This window comes from Siphateles boraxobius, unplaced genomic scaffold (genome assembly GCF_051911475.1).
Source record: "Siphateles boraxobius isolate OS27281-9 unplaced genomic scaffold, OSU_SipBor_1 9, whole genome shotgun sequence".
NCBI lineage: Eukaryota > Metazoa > Chordata > Actinopteri > Cypriniformes > Leuciscidae > Siphateles > Siphateles boraxobius.
The window spans coordinates 27,467,917-27,491,057 of record NW_027509219.1 but is presented as its reverse complement, the minus strand read 5'-3'; the positions used below and the strand labels follow the sequence as shown (position 1 = coordinate 27,491,057).

Below are 23,141 nucleotides of genomic sequence, written 5' to 3'. Positions count from 1 at the left end.
CATTAATTATGCAACCAGCGCCTTAATCTGAGGAGCTTTGGACAAGCTTATGTTAACAGAGGACCAAATTTACTGTAATGGCAGCTTATTTACATTGACTAAAACTGTGAAATCAATATGTAAATGTAATGTTTGTTGTATCTAGCAATGAAGATTGAAACGGTGGCCTAGGAGAGGAGGATGCATATGCAATGCTGCGGAGAGTGGAAAAACACAGAGTCATGAATATAGGATGTAAAAGGAGGGGTTTATTTTAATTTCAAGACTCTCACCAAATGTAAATGACTTGGAGACATTTTACATTCTGATACATTATGTTTGCATTGCCAAATGTGTATAACTAAAGGTAAGGATTGATCTTTAAATCTAAGCCTTGTCTCAAATTTTGCCACCCAGTATTTATTATCTATATAGCTATATAAAAACATTCATGCTGCAGTACTGTTCACATAACGTACTTTATATCAAAGCAAAATACACACTAACTGTAGGATTTCTAACTGAATTGATATTGAGTCAAATGTGAATCAGAATGGTGAACTTGTGAATCACAAGTGAATTGAAAATGGGGATCAGTTGCAAAAAGCAGCCCTAAGTAATATATTTTATTCAATTGAATTTGCTTGAAATTAAAAAATTATAATAGACGTGAAAAGACAAACATAAAAACAGACAAAGATGTGTGTGTATATATATATATACATATATACACACACACACACACACACACACACACACTAGGGCTGGGTATTGACACAAATGTCACAATTCGTTTCGATTTCAATTCACAAGTTTGCAATTCGAATTGATTTTGATTCGATTCGATTCAATATTGATTATTTTGGATATCAGATAGGCTACAATACATGGCAAATTCTCAAGGCAAACAAATCTCTTAACTAATGCTGTAAACGGGAGTCAGATGTAGACTAGGCTTCATTAGCATTCTATTATATTGAATGTAAAAATGAACTGATTTGTATAAAAAGACTTAAATTACACTTATTTTTTATAATAATAAACTTATATGAAAATTTAACATTTAAATGGTGGCTCATACAAATTTTCCAGATTTATTCAAACATGCATTAAAGAACATTAAAATTTTTAATGAATATGTTATATGGTGCATATATTTAGCAAAGTGCTCCCCTCTAGAGCTAATTTTTTTCTAGCTGACTAACGAGTTCATGGTCACTGGATATGTTTTTTTCTGAGGTAAATGTGACGTTACATGACATTGCAAGCTGTTTTACCGACGTCTTTCCACGGTTGAAACACTGATTGAGCGATTACATGTAACATGATACGGATTTCGATAAGTTGTACTCTATCTTTTAACACACTATCAGATGCTCAATCATGTTTATTTCGCGCTGTAACTGGTATTATTAAGTTGGAAAAGAAGATCATGTGTGCTCCTTGTTGCTGCTTCTCTTGAGCTGAGCTGCGACAGAGCGATCTCATGCCACAGCGCCAAACGGGTATTTATGTGTTTGAATTTCGTAAGGAAATGGACGTAATTTGAAATCTGAGACTTTGTTTCATATCAGTAGTAACAAAACACAAAGATTATTGCGATTTATTGGATGGGATCCGCGCTACAATGTTCTATTCATCCATCAACTGAAAACAGGATGACTAGCCTAATCGATTCTTGGGATGTCAGAATCAATATCGATTCGTAAAAATGAGAATTGATTAAAATCGAGAAATCCACATTTTTTACCCAGCCCTAACACACACACACACACACACACTCAAAAGTTTGGGGTTAGCAAGATTAAGATTTGGCAGCATTTATTATTTATTTGACAAAAAATATCAGTAATTTAAAATAACTATTTTCCATTGTACCCTACTATATTTTATCATCAATGTTAAAAACAGTTGTGCTGCTTACTATTTTTGATGAAACCATGATTTTTTTCAAGATTCCTTGAATAGAAAGTTAAAAACTGAATTTATTTGAAAAGGAATATTTACATTATAAATGTCTTTACGGCCCCTTTTGATCAATTTAATGTGCCCATAAAAAAAATAATATAAATGTGATGAAAACTCTTTCGCCCATTTAAGATGTTGTTATGAAACTGCGGGCTAAAAAGTAAACAGCAAAGTAGAACTTTTCTCTCAAAGGAGTTGAAACTATGCAAAATCTCCTTCTCACGACAGATCTACAGCATAAGGTTCATCTGTAGGAGCTTAACCAAGTTCAGCCCTCTGTGGTCCCAACAGCACCTGGAGCTGACCCCCCCCTAAACTCACCCTAAATGCTTCTCCTCACCACCGGAGGCACTGGAAATAGAATGTCACTGGCTGCTATAGACAAAAAATAAACCACTCTGCAAATGATAAGCAGATTGGTTTCATTCAGAGATAAGTCTTCCGTCTCAGAACCCTGCAAAACTGAGACTTTAATCAAACCTACCGTCTCGTTCCTCTCATTGGCGATTATGTACACACAAGCAGCACATACCTCTGGCTTTAATTTCTCATACACACACTCTTAGGGTGACCTGTACCACCACCAAACAAAACACAAACATACCCTTCGCTCTTTCTTCCTCTTGAAGTTTTATTTTTGCATCCGCCGCAAATGTTTTTCTGCACCGCCTGTTTTGATCTGACAAGTCTAAGTACTAATTGCTGTAGTTTAAACTGTTTTTCCTTTCTGCCAAAACCAGCAGATTCCTCGGGCCCCCAAGTCTCACAGGAGATCAGATGCAGAAAATGAGATAAATACCAAATGCGCACGGACTCATTTGCTCATTTGTATTTGAAATAGCAGAAGTTCAAATTAAAATAACCTTTAACACACACATCTCCTGGAAGCAACAGAAATAGATGATTTGTTTTAAATTATTCATAAAGTTCCATTATTTATGCTAGAGATTAGGGGTTTGGATACCTCCACGAGAGGGAAAGCGAGCGAGATGAGCTTGGCTCATCACTGGATTTCTGTAACTACCTTGGATGGAGTGTCTGTCGTGAAAGCTCCAAAGCCTGTGCCGTATTTGCATTCAAAACAGAGGGAAGAAAATGAAGCAGGCGGCGCAGTGTGAAGACGAGTTTGATTAATATGTTTGGATATGGTATGCTGAGGTATGCTTTGCAGTAATTGCCTACAGTGGCTTTTATTTGTGGAGTACTGTGCCATTGTTCACTGCCTGCATCCTGAGACACCACACTTTAATTTAAACTAAAAAAAACAAGCTGACACACATGTACACACTGTTGTTTAAAAGTTTGGGGTTGGTGACATTTTCTTAATTTTTTTTTAATTTTATTTTTAAAGAAGTCTCTTATGCTCTCACCAAAGCTGCATTTATTTGATGTTTTGAACAAAAATGTAAATTGGAATATATTTTAAAATGTAATCTGTTCCTGTGATGGCCAATCTACATTTTCAGCAGCCGTTAACGCAGTGTCACACTCAGAAATCATTCTAATATGCTGACTTGGTGCTCAAGAAAACAGTTGTGTTGCTTAATGTTTTTGTGGAAACTGATATAATTTTTCTTTGATTAAGTTCAAAAGAACAGCTTTTATTTGAAATAAAAACATTTATTTAAAAAAAACATAACACTTTACTTAAAGCCATATATATATATATATAGGGCATTATAAAGGTATTCATAATGTACATTATAATGCATTTTCATAAATAATTGTAACCAAAGTTAAAATGCATTATATTTTCAGTTTCCTTGTTACTACACAAGGTATAATTAATGCATTAAATATACTTTTATAATGCATTGTATATAAAGGCTTTAAGTAAAACTTTTTCAAAAAAATCTTACCCTAAACTTTTGCATGATGTATGATTTTTTTTAAATTCAACTTCAATCAGCAATCAGTCTCATAAATGCCGATAGCATCATTACTGTTATGCGGTACCATTTGAACTCTGTCACTTGATTATTTACACAATGGAAAACGAGCGATCGAGGGCTTACAACTTGTTTGACTTTATTGTGTTTATTGTTATATTATTTTTTATTACCAATATTTGTACATAAAAATACAAATAAAAAAACATAAAAAACACCAGAATCAAAAAATTTTTTTTAAATCAATGTAAATATTATTCATTATAAATTATTCATATAAATCAAAGGGTTTTTTTTCTTTGTTTTTCCAGGGAAAGCTTTCAATTGCGTGTACAGATGCTGTAAAACAATCATGCCAATAAAGCACTTTTGAAATTCAAATGATTTTAAATTCACCCCTTGTTCACTACTTGTAATTGTGAGATTAAAAAAAGTGTAAATGTATAAACATTTAATTAAGTATTTTATCCAATAAATGACAAAATGCATGAAGACAAGAAAAAGTACTGCATAAAAGGAGTTGCCCAGTTATAATTTCACACAGTTTCTTTCTATTAATTTGCTAAATCACACAGAAACACTGACATTCTGCTCAACCCAGGTTTAAAATAAGTGTAAGTAAAGAGGCCTGAGTAGATGAGAAAACAGCATCTGAACCGCCCCTGAGAGATATAGCCAGAGAACAGCCCTACAGCAGGAGCTTAGTCTGCTGAGGAGCACTTCTCTCTCGCTCTCTCTCTCTCTCTGTGACAGTTATTTATAAAAGCAGTTAACAGCTTGTCTGCTCACCCTCCTGGAAGCCCTCTTCTCACTGCACCAGGAGAGGACAATCACGGGCAACAATGGGGTCACACCTAACTAACACCGGCCCTTTATTTTTCTCCCCTATTTTGACTCCTCTAAAATAGTTTCTGGGAAATAATTAGAGCCCGCCACTGATGATGAGCTCTAGTAGGTGCTGGATATTAGATATTGTGCCATTTAGAGAGAGAGGTGACAAGATCTCTGCTGCATGTCACCTGCCCGAGAGGGAAAAACGAGATGGGCGAGAGCAGCTGTCAGGATCACGTTATTATATGTGATCTCGACGGATCCACTGAACCCTGACCAGTATGCGGTACGTCAAAATTTGTTAATCAAGTTTTTAACGCCATGTTTGCATCAGGGCTATTTACATGGCAAACACAAGGTTAATATCACAATTTAAATGACCTTATGAAATATTTCGCCTTGACATAAGATAGAAAATCTAAAATACATTCGGGTGATACATTCTAAAATATTACATGTGAACATATTTCTGAATAAAAGCGTTTTCTAGCAGTATTATAAAAATTACAGTCCAACAGAATGTTTAACAGTCAAAGGAACTTGACATGAAAGAAAGGAGAAACTTCAAGAACTGACTGTCTGCACCTAGTCGGTACGTCACAGTAACATGTTTTTGTGGCAATCTTTGGAATGAAAGTTAAGAAAACACACACACAAAATGCCTCCGTCCGGACCAAATCTGACAAGGTGCTAAAAGGAAAAAAAAAATTTTTGTGGAAAAAATGAAGTGCTGATGTGTTTTGGAAGGGTACTGTTATCACAATGTTAGTTTACAGCCCATTAAGTACTTTTCTCAGAATGTTTTCGCACTCTAGAGTACAGTGTCCACACACAAGCTGACAGAGATGCCAGTTTATACCCAGTCACTCGATGGAATCGCCACCATCACCTCCCACTGGGGCTTACAGCAGTGCTAATCAACACATAATTACACACACAAACACATGCACATCAATATAACACACACACAGAGCACTTTCTAATTGAAGATCCTTTCATTTATTACTTTGAATTGCACTGCCCTGTCTATAATTTGTTGCTTATTTAAAAAGTGATTATTGCTTGTTTTAAAAACGTACAAAAAATACCTTAAAAAAATGTATATGGTCAAATATTATTCCAATGTAAAATATTTTTTCTATAAATATAATTTATTCTTGTGACGTCAAAGCTGAATTTTCAGCATCATTACTCCAGTTGTGTCACATAATCCTTTAGAAATCATTCTAATAAGGTGATTTAAAGCTCATGAAACGTTTCTATTATTTTTACAAGTTGACACATTTTCAGGATTCAAGGATTTCAAGTTCAAAAGAACAGCATTTATTTGAGACAAATTTCTCTTAACATTATAAATAGCTTTGCTGTCATTTTTGATCAATTTAGTACATCCTTGCTGAATAAAAGTATTAATTTCTTTAAAATAAAATCTTACCGACCCCAAACTTTTGAACAGGATGGTAAATAAAAATAAGTAAATAAATAAACAAAAACATAAATAAAACAATAAATGAACACAGGGAAGCTCCTCAATTGATTAAACTGCTTTACAAATCAAACTGCTGATCTAGTGTTGCTATCTAAAATGTGGTCTTTTAACGCCACCTAGTGGCGAGTGAGAGACTTCTCTTAAACACAAGGGATCTAGCCCTCAGTCCCAAAGTCCATACTATCCATTCTAAATAGTATGTGAGATTAGAATAAGTGTGTCAGAAAAAGAGTATGACAAAAGTCCCCGGGTGATCTGCTATTTCCGGAAAAATGTGGATCCGTGACACTCTAAAGGCTGATATTGCCCACAAACCATTGCGCTTTGGAGGATTCAATTCAGAACAACAAACTAAAAAACATGGCAGATTTGTGTGACCGACGGTGAGGGGTTTAGATAAAGCTTTTTAAGTGTTAATAATCAAAGTTTAACCTAAGTTTAAATAAAATGTATTTAATGTTATCAGTTTTATTTCATCTTTTCGACTTTTATAAAGTTCAGTTTGGCCAATAACTTTTAAATGCATCATTATACATTAATATGAGGAGAGTTCTCCGCATGAAAGACCCGCGACTGTAGATCAACGTGATACAACATTTGTATCTGATACGGTAGGAAATTGAATGAAATGAAATGTGGAGGCTTTTAACTGTGACAAGATGACTGACAGGCCAGTTTACGGTGACATGATGCAACAGAGAGCAACTGTTTAAGATGCAATTATATGATGTGATAGTATGTCCCAAAGCTTGTCTACTCTTTTGATAACACTCTCAAAAGTATGCACTTTTTCTTCACAAAAAGAGTACACACTTTTAGGGCATAGTATAAGTAGGCAAATTGGGAAGCAGCATAGGTTTGTCTGGTTAGGTAAGAATAGTCCAGTCAGCCCCTGCTGGTAGATGTCTTAACTACAAAATTCTGTTGCCAAAAAGCATCTTTCTCTATTGACGGCCATTCAAAGATTGCTGTGTATTATGACGCATTATAAGATACATTTTATATTAATACAAACAGACACTCAAGGTATCATAGACATCCTTGTCTAAATCCTGTGAATCTAAAGCCCTTAACCTCATCCAAATAGGATTTTGAAGTTTTGAAAACACAAATGTCTGATGCCCATATTTTTTTGAGTTTCACAGAAATAAATGGGCAGATATTAGAGAGTGGGAGAGGTTTACGAGAAAACAAAGGTCACATTTTGGCTATAAGATACGTTGGTAACTTGGTACAAAGAGACGGACCGCTCGCTCATATAAAAATCAGATAAGATGCAAGTCCATCCTTTCAGTTTGGGACCAGTTTTTATTGCACAATCTGAGCTAAAGAGGCACATTATGACACTATGTAGACATACCTGCTCTGACTGGTGCTGGCTGAAGGGGCAATATCAGGGGTGAGAACATACAAGCTGTTGTTCTTGGGCAGGTGTAAACTCCGCAGAACCGTCTGTAAGAAAGAAGAAGAAAACCATCAAAGAGGTTAAAAATGCTTTTAAAGTTGCCATTTTGCAAAACTGTACATGAAGTTACACTTGGACAGACAAGAAAGTTACCATTACAAAAAAAACATTTAAAGAAAACAAACAAAAAATTAAAATTAAAATATTATTAATAAATAATGATAATATTGGAATCCTTTTTTTAGAATCCAAGCCCTCCTTCTCAACATGGCACTCATAATTTTTTATGTATTATAATTTATGATATACAGGCAATTTTGCATCATTAATGCAACAACAAAAAAATCTTAATATCAGCATACGTTTAATAAAGTCACACTTACACTGTCAGATACATCTCCACTCTTCCAGCCTTTTAACTGCATTTTAGAGACAGGGACTTGTAGCTCAGTCTCTAAAATAGTTTTAATATCACCTGCAGAGAGAAAGAAATGAGAATAGGTTATAAAAGGTTCCTGTCAGTTCACTATGTTTCCACTAGAGGACAGTATGCATCCAGTCTAGTTTTGTCTTGGTTGAAGTTTATTTAGCAAAGTCCTGCTTATCTTCAGCCAATTAAAGTGCCAAACTGATGAATTTCTTTTGTTTGCAAATGATATATTTTCAAAACATCTTTTGCATTCATCAAACCTGCTGGTATGTGTGTACTAGTAATGTTACTTAGAGGGTTAGTTCACATGAAAATGAAAATTCTGTCATTAATTACTCACACCTTCACGTCGTTCCAAACCCGCAAGACTTTCGTTCATCTTCGGAACACAAATGAAGATCTTTTTGATGAAATCTGAGAGCTTTCTGTCCCACTGTTCACAGCTACGCAACTGACACTTTCATCTGTTAATTTTACAAATGTTTCATCCTCTGCAGTCACCTTAAAATATGGCCTCCCTCAAGGCTCTATTTTGAGTCCTACATTGTTCGCTCTGTATATGTGTCCTCTGGGATCTATTTGTCGCCGCTTTGACATTTCTTATCATATGTACGCTGATGACACACAGATCAATCTACCTCTCAAAGTCAGGAACGAATAGTCCCTCAAGCTTTTGTTGGACTGTCTGAATGAGCTAAAAATTTGGCTGTCTAAAAACCTTCTCCAACTTAATGAAAAAAAATCTGAAATTACAATATTTGGTCCACAAAATTGCAAAGAGAAGATAGCCAATATCCTTGCTCCATTAGAAATGACGGTAAAAGATAGTGTGAGAAATCTTGGCGTAATAGTCGACTCATCGCTTAGCCTTGACAAACAGATAAACTCTGTTGTAAAGAGCAGCTTTTATCCGCTTAGAGTGATTTCTAAGATAAAACCCCTTCTCACTTTTAAAGATCTGGAGGTCGTCGTTCACGCTTTCATTACATCAAGACTAGACTATTGCAACTCTCTTTATGTAGGGATCTGCCAACGTCAACTGCGCCGTCTACAGCTGGTGCAAAATGCCGCAGCCAGGCTTCTAACTGGCACTAAAAAAAGGGACCACATTACTCCAGTACTACGTTGTCTTCATTGGCTATCGGTTCACTACAAGATTGAGTACAAGATTTTATTAATGGTTTTTAAAGCTATACATAACATGTCCCCAAACTACATTTTTGACCTTTTAGGAGCGTACAAATCAGGCAGGACACTAAGATCAACAAATCAACTTTTGCTGACAGTCCCTTACTCCAAAAAGAAGACAAAGGGTGACCGAGCCTTCTCAGTTGCGGCCCCCAAGCTGTGGAACAGTCTTCCCGCTCATATCCGGCTAGCTCACACAATAGAAAGTTTTAAGTCCCAATTGAAAAAGTATCTTTTTAACTTAACTTTTAGTTAAGTGCATTGTACAGTGTAGATAAAATTTATTCACTTTTAGTTTTTATTATTTTAAATCCTTTCTACACCGTCCTCACTATATTGTTATATGAGGGAGTATGTCTAAGAGTGTATGGTCTACTTTCATACATGTTTTTATACATGAATGTCTTATTGTTTTGAGTTAACTGTTAAGCACTTTGGGCAACAACGTTACTATTAAATGTGCTATATAAATAAATAAAAGTTGAAGTTGACACTTTGACGCTTCAAAAAGTTCATTAATTAAGAGATCGTAAATCTAATCCATATGAATTGAGCGGTTTAGCGGACTAAACCGCTTAATTCATATGGATTAGTTTCAAGATCTCTTTATGAACTTGTTGAAGCGTCAAAGTGGTAGTTGCATACAGTAGAGACAATAATTATTTGATCGCCTGTTGATTTTGTAAGTTCGCCCACTTACAAAGAAATGAAGGGTCTATAATTTTTATGGTAGGTTTATAGACCGAATATCAACCAAAAAAACATTAGATATAGGTTATAAATTTGATTTGTATTGATTGCAAGTATTTGATCCTCAAGCAAAACATGATTTAGTACTTGGTGGAGAAACCTCAGAGGTAAGACATATCTTGTAGTTGGTCACCAGGTTTGCACAAATTTCAGGAGGGTTTTTGGTCCACTCCTCTTTACAGATCCTCGCTAAATCCTTTTCTTGGCTGTCGCTTTGCAATTCGAAGTTTCAGCTTCCTCCACAGATTTTCTATAGGATTAAGGTCTGGAGACTGGCTAGGAGACTCCATGACCTTAATGTGCTTCTTCTTGATCCACTCCTGTTGCCTTGGCGGTATCTTTAGAGTCATTGTCATGCTGGAAGACCCATCCACGACCCATCTTCAGTGTTCTGGCTGAAGGAAGGAGGTTCGCGTCCAAGATTTTACGCATTTCTCTTGAGGTCGAGGCCAAAAAACTCAATTTTGGTCTCATCTGACCACAGCACTTCCTCCCAAACCTTCTCTGAGTCATTAGATGTTCATTGGCAATCTTCAGACGGGCTTCTACATGTGCCTTCTTGAGCAGGGGGACCTTGCAGACGCCGCAGGATTTCAATCCATTGCAGCGTAGAGTGTTACAAATTGTCTGCTCTGTGACTGTGGTCCCAACTGCCTTGAGATCATTAACAAGCTCCTCCCATGTAGCTCTGGGCTGATCCCTCACCTTTCTCATGATCATCCTTACCCCATGAAGCGAGATCTTGCACGGAGCTCCAGACCGAGGGCGATTGATGGTTATTTTGCATTTCTTCCATTTCCGAATAATTGCACCAACAGTTTTCTCCTTCTCACCAAGCTTCTTGCTGATGGTCTTGTAGCCCATTCCGGTCTTGTGCAGGTATACAATATTGTCCCTGATGTCCTTTGAGAGCTCTTTGGTCTTGCCCATGGTGGTGGAGAGGTTGGAATGGAAGATACAGATTCTGTGGACAGGTGTCTTTTATACACATGAAGAGCTAACATTAGAAGTACTTACTTAAATTGACAGGAGGACTAATCTTTGTTCCACATGAAACCGTTTCACACAGAGATTTCGGAAAATACACGGACAAAGTGACCTGGGATTTGACCCGGATTCGTTTGCCTTTGGTTCATTCACACTGTCAGTGATTTTCCGGAATCAGAGAGTTCGTTCACACACAACCCGTAAAAATCCCGTAAAGACACGTGACATCGATGTGACATGTAATGCCTCAGCGGCGTCTACAGTTTGCTGAGTTGCGATTTCCTTCTCGAGAAACCACGCTTGTGCATTTTTTTCTCGATTCGAACATAAACTAGCACATTACTTACCGTTTCACGCTGGCGAATGATCCCGGCTTCAGTGCCATCATTCACACAGCGCGCGTTCCGGGACTGAACACAGAAATATTACTAGGTCCCCAACCCGCCATCGATCCCGGCATCAATCCTGGGTCGTGTTTGCGTTCACACAGAAGGTGTTCTGGCAATTTCCCGGGATCAACGCGCTGTGTGAAAGGGGCTATGGACAAATAACCAATCTGTGGGAGGCAGAATTCTTGCTGGTTGGAAGGGGATCAGATACTTATATTACTCGATTAAAGGCTAATCAATTTATAACCTTTATATAATGTGTTTATTCTGGAATTTTTTGGTTGATATTCTGTCTCTATCCATTAAAATAAACCTACCATAAAAATTATAGACCCTTCATTTATTTGCAAGTGGGCAAACTTACAATCATCAAATTATTTTCTCCACTGTAGCTGTCAATGGAGGGACAGAAAGCTATCAGATTTCATCAAAAAGATCTTCATTTCTGTTCTGAAGATGAACGAAAGTCTTACAGGTTTGGGACGACATGAGTGTGAGTAATTAAAGGGGAACTTGGCAACTATTTCAACTTAATAAAACCGTTTCGAAATCATTTGGATGGTTAAATAATCTGTTCTGATGAAAATGGTGACTTTCCCCGCTCCCCCCAATGTTCCCAGGTGGAAAAACAACCTTGCAACATGGGTACTAACGTCCCGCCCGGTAAGTTGGAAATAGGAAGTCTCGTGAGAAGCGAGAACCAGCGAGAAACACGAACTGCTTTACGGCAATTCGACATGAACACGCACGCCGCCCTCAATGTGTATGATGTATTACCCACCTCGGTAGACATAGCTCCACACGATAAAGTTGGCCGGCTCCGATAATAACAAATGCACATGAGCATCGGTAGAAAAGGGGGAGGAGGGTGCCACAAGTCCGTTTTTTTACGACAGTGTTGTGAAATATACGCCTCACAGCTGCAACAAAAGTGAAAATCAGCAAAGAAATTGCTAGAGTTGCCAAGTTCCCCTTTAATGACAGAATTTTCATTTTTGTGTGAACTAACCCTTTGAATCTGTTTTGAAATATTTGTTACTCAGCTATTAGTGAGATTATACCACCACAATGCAGCCAAATATTCATCAGAAAATCAGTTCTCAAACCGTTTGCCATTTTTTCTAATATCGCCATCGGACATAAAAAATGGCTAGCTAACTATCCAAGCTACTGGTTTGTCAGCATGGTGATCTAATTGCAATTATATTGGAAGATATTACAAATGTCAAACTTCAGATTGAAACCTCAAGACGATGTGCCAAAGATTTATCACCTACAAATCGACCTCTGCAAAAACTAAACAATAATCACTTATCCACAAACACATCAATGTGTATAATAACGGTTTAAAAATGAAATGAGTAGAACAAAAATAACAAAAACAAAATATTATTATATATTAATTTCTTATACAGATACACCCAAACAATTTTTTTCCGCATTTATTAAAAATTTACCAAAGAGTGGACTATTACCAAAAAAAAAACAGCAGCAATTTTCTTCATTTTTCTTTGTATTTGTGTGGCTTGCTTGGCTCACACCCCTGCAACTCACAAGAGCTCTTCCTGTTGACTATACTCGTGACATAAGATCAAACTTTCATTCATAGAAATACAGTCACACAAACAGTGTGTGGTTCAGTTTAGTGGCTTGTGTCATACCAAGAATCAATGCTAATTATCTACATCTACCAAGAAAACGCTCTGATAATTTCTGAGAAAACATTTTAAAAAACAGTTAATGATTGCAGATGACAGAGATTATTGCATATTTGACAAAAGCCTAAACTGATTTGAGAAACGAGTCAGCACTGTGGGTAACAAAGCGCAAGCAATGAACCATGCAACTAGACACTCTATGGCGTGTACTTCTAAGAAAGAAGGACTGTGCTAATCACGTGTGCTGCCTTTGCAAGAGTTGCATGATCAAGCAGACTCTTTTATTTGACATGGGCAGTAAGCTGTCTACCAAAAGATGATTAACTGCTCATGTATATACTGTTAATGTATCAAAAAAAGTGTGTGCTCACCGACTGTGCTGGCTTCCTCTAGGACCACCTCTATGGAGCGCTGCCTGTACTCCACATGGAAGTTGAGCATCCGTGACTGCCGTTCCACAATGTGCCGTGAGGGCTGGACAGGGCAGAAGGCCGGGCTGGAAGAAGACGGGAGGGAGGAAGATGATGATGCTGATGCTGATGCTGATTCTGATTCTGATGAAGGCGGGGCTGAGGGAGTAGGAGCTGTCGCTTCTGATTGGCTGTGAGGTCCATAGGGTCCAGTCTGAGTTGCTTCACTGGAGAAATTACTACAGAGGACAGTAGAAAATGAGGCAAAGTTACAACTAACTCAATTTAAATGGTGTTAAAGTTGCTATAAGAACAGCATCTCTCCATTATAATTACATTTTGATACACTACTGTTCAAAAGTCTGGAGACAGTTTTTTTTTTTTTGATGCATTAAATGCATTTAATTCTATTTCAAATAAATGCTGTTCTTTTGAACTATCCTTTCATCAAAGAATCCTGAAAAAAAAAGTCACAGTTTACACAAAAATATTAACTGTAAAACATTGATAATAATATTTTTTGAGCAGCAAATGAGCATATTAGACTGATTTCTGATCATGTGTGACACTGAATTGGCTGCTGAAAATCTAGCTTCAACATCACAAGAAAAAAATACATTTTAAAATACATTCAAATAGAAAACAGAGATATTTTACAATATTACTGTTTTTACTGTATTTTAGATCAAATATGTTGAAAGTAATAGTAAAAAGTTAATATTAGTTAGAAATGTCATGAAAAATATAATAAATTCTATATCTTTTATAGAATAAAATAAAAGACAAAAGGGTGTTATTATAAGCAGGAGCATTAACTGAGTGTCTGGATGGAGGGTCCTAGATCTGTAAAGGTTGAAAGCTCCAAAATCCAAGAACTTTGCCCATTTAATACACAATATAACATATTTTGTGGGAAAATAATCTACTGCCTCTATGTATTTGCTTTATAATCCAATGTGAATACTGGGCATTCTGTCAATTTTATGTACACTTAATCTGCCTACTGGAAGCGGAATCTGAGTCCATCATTCAAATTAGAAAAATTTGCTGATGATTTTAGAAAAGGGAACATAGAATGTAGAGAAACAGATAAGGTGAGGGAAAACAAAAAGAGAGAGAGCGGGAAAAAGCTTGCACCTCCTTACACCACTCTGCATGATCCACAATGCCGGCAGTGCTGAAATCCAAACAGTATCAGACTCAATGTAAACAGGCTTTACTCGTATAATAATATGGGAAGGGCCCAACAGACGCTCGATTGTCCAACCCAGAGAAAATCACCCTTTTTTTTTGCTCTGCTGAGGACACAAACGGCTTTTTCTGGCACTTGCTCGCTCTCGCTCTCTCTCTCTCGTACTCCCTCCCTCTCTCTCTCAGCGGCTGATGGCTGAATTCCCCCGTGCCCCCGTGTTCCCCTGTGGCAGTAAATAATGTCTTTTCTCTGAGCGCTGGCGGGACAAAGGCTCCTCTCTTCTCCTCCAGGGTCAGCACATATCGCTGTAAGAGCAGGAGCGGGGGGGCAGGCACAGCACACAATGCCTGACTTTATACCACCTTATTACAATACCAAAAGGTTAAAGACGTTAGGCTCCGGGGGCATTCAGAAACTCGTTAGACACAAAAAGGAAAACCCAAACATTGTATAAATTAAAGAAATGTCTCTAGAAGAAAAAAAAACACAGTTATTGCTCTCAGTGACATCTATAGGTCAACATAGTCGCATAATTCAACAAATGTAATAAAACAGCTAGACACATGATGGAAAAAAAGCACAGACACAGAATATCACAGCATGAACAGCATGCTATATAAAACTTGTGCCGTAAATGTAAGCTGCCCTAGCATGAGTTCATGACCGATTGACCGAATCATTTTTGCAAATCAGATATCAGTTGATTCGGTTTATAAAACCAGTATAAATGATTCGTTCACAAAATTGACTAATCTGGATCACCAGTTCCAGAATTTACTCACTCACTCTGGTCACGGTGGTTAAAGCATGATGAGGGAAACATTATTATTGAAAAATAACTCAAATTTTAGTCTACTTCTCACATAAAAATATTGTATGAAAATATATTCACAAAAGAAATTTTACTAATTCCCATGACTTTTACTGGCTTGGAATTCACATCTGTAAAATTCCCAAACATTTCTAGGTTTTTTTCGGAAAACAAAATTAGTATTTTAAAATAAAATAAAAAAGTATGATTTAAGATGAATGAACTAATGAATGTTACAGCTTTTTGAATGTTTCTAAAACAAAAAACTAGGTGATGATGATGACAAAATACCATTCCATTGAACTGATTTCAAGAGTTCAGCCTACACAAGATGTCATTTGTGATGTTCACCTGGTTAGAAATGGAATTCACAAATGAGACTACCTCAAGATTATGAACAGATCAAGCTGTTCATTTATCTGCGATAATATGGGTCTGCGGTTAATAGACATCTTTTTAGAGCGTAGCTGGAACAGTAGAGTCCCACAGCCTGCGGGATCTACAACCCATTTTTAAACAATCTTGTGATCTGTATATAATCTACAACCGCTAAAGTCTCCTTCTTTCCCTTTTTTTCTCCCCTCCCTCTCAGAAACTGGCATTCAGTCAAAGGTAATTCCACTGTGAGCGTCTAGATGGCAGTCTATACGCACGCTTGGCTTGGCAGCAGCTCGTAGGTCTCCGGGTCCCACCGAGCAGAGATGCAGCTGGCAGCGGGCGACTCAATGGGGGCACTTGAGTGAACCGTGCCATCCTACAGCCTGCAGTATGGTGCCAGCCACCCACTGAATGCACAGGCTGGAAGTCGCCATGCCAGGCTCCATTCATAATTACGTGCCTTTGCGAATAACATGTCCTCGTGTCCAAGCTCTTACATTCGCACACCCTCTAAATAAACCGTCACAGAGTGCGCTCCGTCTGAATATGTTTGTTCTTAAGACTTAAGGGCATTCATGAGCGCTGACCGTTGAGGAAGAAGAAATGGACGGCGGACACAATGAGAGTTCACAAACGCCTTTTGTTGTCCAAAGTTTAAATTCCTGTTATTGGGTCAGATTTTGTTTTGCTGTTGTGTTTGTGTGCGTTCCTGTTCAATTTCTCCCTTTTCAGGCCAAGGCGACTGAGGGAAATCTCAATACGGGTAAATGCGTAGTGTAACACTTTACAAACTCTTCAAGCGAGACAGACAAACAACAAGAACTGTTTGTTGCGTTTTCAATTGTGGGTGTCAACGGTTTAGTGCCCAACGCTGTGCCAAGGTGGTTGGCCCTTCTATATACTTTCACAACCCAGTGAAGAGTGCACAACAATGAAAGCTGTCAACTACTTTTCTTACCCACAATGCAACTGGCAGAATTTAATTGGTCGATGGAATGCTGAAAAGCTTTACATTCAGCCTAAACGCACCATGAATGAGTTCACTGCGATCCAAAGCAGACCAAGCTAAAGAAAATGGTAAGATGGGGGGTAAAATGTTAAGACACATGATTGCACGAAATAGTGGTGTGAATCTAAACAATCCTATTGCTGGCCATAGACAGACAAAACATTAAACAGTATTTTGTATTAATGCACTGAAACGGCCAGCAGTGCAGAACCCACCACAGAAAGCTACATTAGTGCTGTGTCCTATAAAAAGCTCCCAACTTTGTTGGTTGTTCTCCTCCATTAACAAGGTCATCAACAAACCGCTATGAAAACCCCCGCAGTAAACTTGATTGTTTGATTTCCTGTGACTCTGGTGTTGAAATGGCACGAAGGGGGTAATTGCTGGGGAACAGACTTCCAGAGGGAAATGAGATGACAGCCTTCTCTGCACTGTTATTTCACCGCAATTATTTCCGCAACAACTTTAATTCTCACTTTCTTTTTCCTCCCTCTCAATTTTTTTTCTTCTAGGTTGTAAGCAGTCCATACAAATTCATTAAAGTAGCAAAAAATGGTTTTAAGACACTATAGTAATGTACGATTAAGAGAGAGACAATAATTAGCTTGGGGTCAGTAAGACAACTTTTATTTAGCAATAGTAAGGATGCATTAATTTGTTTAAGTGACAAGCAAAACGTTTTAAATTTTTTAAAAAAAAATTGTACTTCTGAACTTTCCTTCAAAGAATCCTGAAAAAGATGATCACAGTTTCTACAAAAATATTATGCAGTAAAACTGTTTTCAATATTGGTCATAATAAGAAATCCTTCATGAGCACCAAATCAGCATATTAGAATAATTTCTGGAGGATTGTGTGACACTGAAGACTGGAGTTCTGGCTGCGGAAAGATTAGCTTTTCCATCAGAGGAATAAATTACATTTTAAAATATGTTAAAGCAGAGAAGTTATTTTCAATTGTAATCATATTTCACAATATTAATGTTTTTACTGTATTTTTATACCAAACTTTTGAACAGTAGTGTAGTATAACTATATAGAAAGTGTAATAAAATAACTCTAATAAATTTTTGTATAGTATATTAAACTAAACTAAAGTTTAAATAGTGTGAAGGGTTGATCATATCGATAATTCTTTGTCCTGCCGTGTAAAATTTTTTGTGCTTAAATTTCTCCGAATTTCCATACACTGCGCAGCACCGGAAGTTGCAGTGACCACTGTGGCTAAATGCGGAAGCAAATGTGCAGTCTATTACAAAAAATTGTGAATTATGAAATGAAGCAAGGGATTTTGTGTTCAGTAGTTAGTTTGCTGATTAGCCAGATGTAAAATGGTAGAGTACTTCTAATTTGACTAAATCAGATGAGCAGACATGATAAGAGCTCTACCAAAGGCTCTACAAGCTGCTCTGACATTTCTCCCTCGATTCCTTAACATCCAGGGAACCAGCAGCAGCCACAGCTGGGTCTCATTATAGCTCAGAGACGAATGCCCTTTTGAGAGGAGGCCAGTTTCATTTTACAGGGGCATGAAAAGAGTAACCACCTCGTTCGAGCAATCAAGCTCAGCTGGGACTTGATTCAGGTAATGTGCCGTCTTTGGAGTTTACCAGCATTAATCTCTACTGTAAAGACTATCTTTAAAAAGCACATGCAGTTCAGTAGAGTGGAATCTCTGCCATAATCTTGGGAAGGGAAAGCCTGAGTTGATGATTTTAATTTCAAAAGAATCAACAAATGAACGTCATACCTTTGCAAGATCCCATTTTCTTGTGGTATTACTCCGTTGATGGCTGCCTAGAGAGAAAACATAAATATATTTTTAATGAGAGCTCGCAGCAATAATGACAAGAAATCACCGTTAGGTTCAGTTCAATTTAAAAGTGACATAACATGAAACTTTTAGTCAGCATCAAGATTTCTGTTTGAAATGTATATTAATGTATAAATGGTTCTTTGACATTTTTGACACCCCATGTCGGAATTTGTGTACTTCCATAATCCCAACTATAGAATAGGCTATACAAAAGAGCACAGTTCATCAACAGCCAAAAAGTAATGTATACATTATACCTTTTGGAGCATTTCTAATCATCAGTTAACATGAATAGTTATTTTTATGAATACATTTTTTAAAAGAACAAATGTAGTCTTTAAATTAATATGAGGTCATAAAAAATGCATACAGTATACACTCCTGTTCAAACTTTTGTTTTCTATTCAGCTTTGCCCTCACAGAAATAAATGACATTTTAAAATATATTAAAATAGAATACAGTCATTTTAAAAAGTAATAATGTTTCACAAATTGAACTGCTTTTACTGTGTTTCTGATTAAATTAATGTAGCCTTGTGAAGCATTAGAGACTTCTTTTTATATTAAAGGAAAAACTTACCGACCCCAAATTTTTTAACGTCATTTTTTCCATTTAATTTATGATACAGCATAGCATGTCACACTGCAGGACATAACTGCTGTCACTACTTGAAATGTCACATCAACTACCAAAATAAATAATGGTCTAAATTTACTGATCTTTTTTACAATGATAAAGGCACACATCAAGAACGACAGAAATCAGATATTCCATTAGAAAACCCAAACATAAAACATACAAGCAGTATCCAGCAATGTGGGCTACATATTTCTCCCTCTCTTTCTCTCATCAGACTGAAGTGGAATGCACAGAGATGGGCCTGATGTGTTTGTGTCTGTGCGTGTGTGAGCAAGTGGTTTCTGGAGCCAGACTGTGATAAGGAGACTTGCTCAGTGGATACAGATCTGAATGGAATGGCTTCTGATTGAGCCAAATAACAAAGTGTATACAGAGACTTACATCGCAATGCTTGCTATGCTCCGAAATTTTTTCCATGCCTGTAGAGGCCGCAGAAATGATATTTTGTCTGCCGTAGAGACAGAACATCAGCTATTCGCAAAAATGTAAAAGAAGTGCTCTACACATTTAAGGCCATTTGACTTCTCATGAAAGATTTGCTCAGGTGCAGGCAAGGGCGGCATTTGTGTGATCAAGTGTGCGGCACACATCCTGGCTTTAGCGTGGGGTGTTCAAACACACGCTGGCTGTCCCGTCTCGTTTCGTCTCATTCTTTTTCTTTTTGACTCCATCAACCTCGTAACCCCGAGCTGGAACAGCAAGTCATTACATTTACAGGTGCACTTAACCACACCATGTGCTAGGGCCTGCTTTCTTTGAATGGCTGCCAGCATACAACCAGCTTCCTGCTAAATATAGTAAAACAGCCTGCTTTTGAGATAAAGGGCGACTTTGTGGAGAGAAATCTGTCTGTAAAACCACAATTTATTGATTTTCATTTGAAAACTGTCGCTTTATATCTGTCCTGACACTGCATTCTTTATACCGCTTTTAAGAACTGTGAGCGTCAGTCGAGAGCGAGAGTACCTCATGCAAATAAGCAATGTGAAAACCACCAGAGAACATGCCTCCTGTTGCATTCACCAAACCAAAATACAGTTTGCCTGTCTGCCTTTGTATGTGGTATGACACCTGTCACAGCTGCTTAAGCCTATGTTTTAGGCTTAAGAGATGAAATGTTTGTGAGGCAGCAATTGAAAGGTGATATACCAGTCTATAAATCACCAGGATTCTTGTATAAGACCTTAGAGGACCTCAATGACAATGTCCACACCATGTATTTAAAGGGAAACAACTAGGAATTTTTAGGACCGTTTTGATCCATCTAAATGACCTGTTTGCAATAGATAAGATAAAAGCCATAAAAAGGTGTGGGTATTTGCAGACTGCAGCAGACATTACTGTCTGTTCAAATAACATTATCGATTGAAACAGACACCTAGACACATAAGCTCTGTACAGTAGGAGCAACAAAGGAACTACTATTTGTTCTCTAGGGGCAAAACAGTTCCTGCTTGAACAAAAACACATGTATGGATCTTGACTCATGATTCGGCACACATTTTGGTACTGCAGTTCCTTGCCTCTATTGATGCCTCTGAAATGGTAAATATTAAAATTGTATGAACTGCAAAGTAATTCTCTATCATTGAATCGTCATTCAGGGGGGAAAAAAGGCAAACGCATGTAACAAATAAAATAAAGAAGCAAATCTGAGTATACTTAATGTAACTTGATGAGTGTTGGCAGTCGGAATGAAACGGACTGAATTAAATATGCAAATTGATAGAAACAGTTCACGCTCATGTTGTGATAACTATGATTAGCAGTAAGTTTATCCTGCAAAAGTGAAAGTAAAGCCGCATTTACACTGCAGGTCTTGCTTCCCAGTTCAGATTTCTTGACTATATCTTATATTTTGACAACCAGTTTACATCATCTTGTAAAAGTGAAAACAGTGTGATTTACAATGGACGCAGACAAAATGATGAAAGAAGCTTTTGCTTTCCACACAATCTTTAGAGGTCAGCAAAACTTTGGGTTGAGCCTTCACCCTCCACTGTGCCATTAAAAAGAGTCTTGTGATCGTGGTTGGAGTCCACCGGATTTGTCTTTATTCGCCTCCGTTGCTTTTCAATGACGTACGACTTGCCTCGACAGGGAAATATCTGTCATGTCTGCTTACATGGGAAACGCAAATGCACAGATTTAGATCAGATTTATTATCAACGATCTGAAAATATCTAAATCCATGTGCTCTGTTTCCAGTTAACACATTCGTTGGTCATATCCGATCTATGCCGCATGGGAGGAAAAAATCGGAAATTGCGTCACTTGAACCATGTTATGTAAATGCGAACTTAGTCATGTAAAACACTAATAACTAAAGACTTGAAAGAACATCACTTAATTAAAACAAAATCCTAAAAGAAATTGAATAATTTTACGCCCATATTTACACCTGGTATTAAGATTTGTTTTTGTTAATTGGATGACAAGTGGACAACGCTAAATACAGGTGTAAACAGGGTCTAAAATGTTTTCAGCTTATCCACTTTCGACCACTTCCAGAGGTCGAAATGCATTCGACTGGATTGCTTTGTAATGAAAACGAATAGAATGCATTTGAACAGCCACAAACCACCTACTGCCCTATATTATGGGAAGCACACAAGCCAGACATTATTAAACTTTGTCGGATGAAGACCCAAGTTTGGTTTGAAGATGAAAAATGTAACAAGCACAATGTTCTCTCATTTCTTATTTCTAACATGCACCAACAGTGTTCAGCATTGTCTTGCGGCTATCAGAGCAGAAACGAAACTGCTGCTCTCTGTATGCTTTCCCATCGTCTCCTTTTACATTCATATGTTAATCGAGCTTATTTCGTCCATTAGATCGAAAGATCTGAAAAGTGAATATTTGCCCACCCATAGACCCTCCCTTTGAAGAAATCAGGATCACGAAAGTGGGAAAAAATGGATGGATTAAAACACCAGGTTTAAATGGGAATGTGCCTCCCTCATTTACTTGTAATCCAATTGACCAAAACACAACTTTATACAAGGTCTTAACAGGGCCTAAGATAGTAAACCTTTCTCAATGGATTGGTTGCACTATTAAAATATCAGTATACATTTACATTTATGCATTTCGCAGACGATTTTATCCAAAGCGACTTACATTGCATTTCGAGGTACACATTTTTACATTCTTATCAGTTTTTGCTTCCCCTGGGAATCAAACCCATGACCTTGGCGTTGCAAGCGCCAGCGCTCTACTGTTTGAGCTACAGGAAAGCTTAAACAGCTCAAACTTTAGTATAGACCTAAGAACCTAAGGACCACAGAACCATGAGCCAAGCTATTGTTGATTGTAATATATTTCCCAATATTAATGTTTTTTTTTTTTTTTTTACTGTGATTTTGAAATAAATGCAGCCTTTGTGAGCATTAGAGACTTCTTTCAAAAACATTTATTTTTAAACGTACTGCTCCCAAATTTTTTTAATGGTAGTGAATAATAAATAGACAAGAATTAGAAAAACAATGTTTCCAATTCATTTAAGATATAGCATAGTAATAGCATGTAACACTTTAGGACAGGTCTAATTATAATCGTAATATTTTGGAATGTTGACAAGAAAGGTTTCAGTAATTATTTTCTCACTGTGGTTCATCAGTATATAATTGGGTCTAAACATGATTTATTACATTAAAATTGTAAATTAACGTTTTATTAAAAACAATAATAGTTATTTTTATTTGGGGTTGGGTTTTTCCATTAAACACAAAAATGTAAAATCCACTGTTTTCTATACATTAAAGGCAGGGCAATCACTGGCAGTTCAGCTGCAATTTTGCATGTTTCTTTAAAATTATATTATATCATGTTTTGAACCCGGCCAACATGCATACTATACAATTACACAACTAGACTATCATGACTGAGTCTTTAGAAGAATTGTCAGAACGGTCACTGG

The 23,141-nt window shown here is 37.1% G+C and overlaps 1 protein-coding gene across 2 annotated transcripts in view; it reads right to left on the bottom strand.

The window, feature by feature from the left end:
* The window catches only part of faf1 (Fas (TNFRSF6) associated factor 1), a 70,510-nt gene that overhangs the window by 45,371 nt on the left and 1,998 nt on the right, over positions 1-23,141 (bottom strand). For both annotated transcript variants that reach the window (XM_077222887.1, XM_077222886.1), the window contains exons 3-6: positions 18,514-18,560; positions 13,335-13,612; positions 7,945-8,036; positions 7,517-7,608 (exon numbers count right to left, since the gene is read on the bottom strand). In XM_077222887.1, the coding sequence (XP_077079002.1) occupies positions 7,517-7,608; positions 7,945-8,036; positions 13,335-13,612; positions 18,514-18,560 (509 nt within the window). The remainder of the gene's footprint in view (positions 1-7,516; positions 7,609-7,944; positions 8,037-13,334; positions 13,613-18,513; positions 18,561-23,141) is intronic.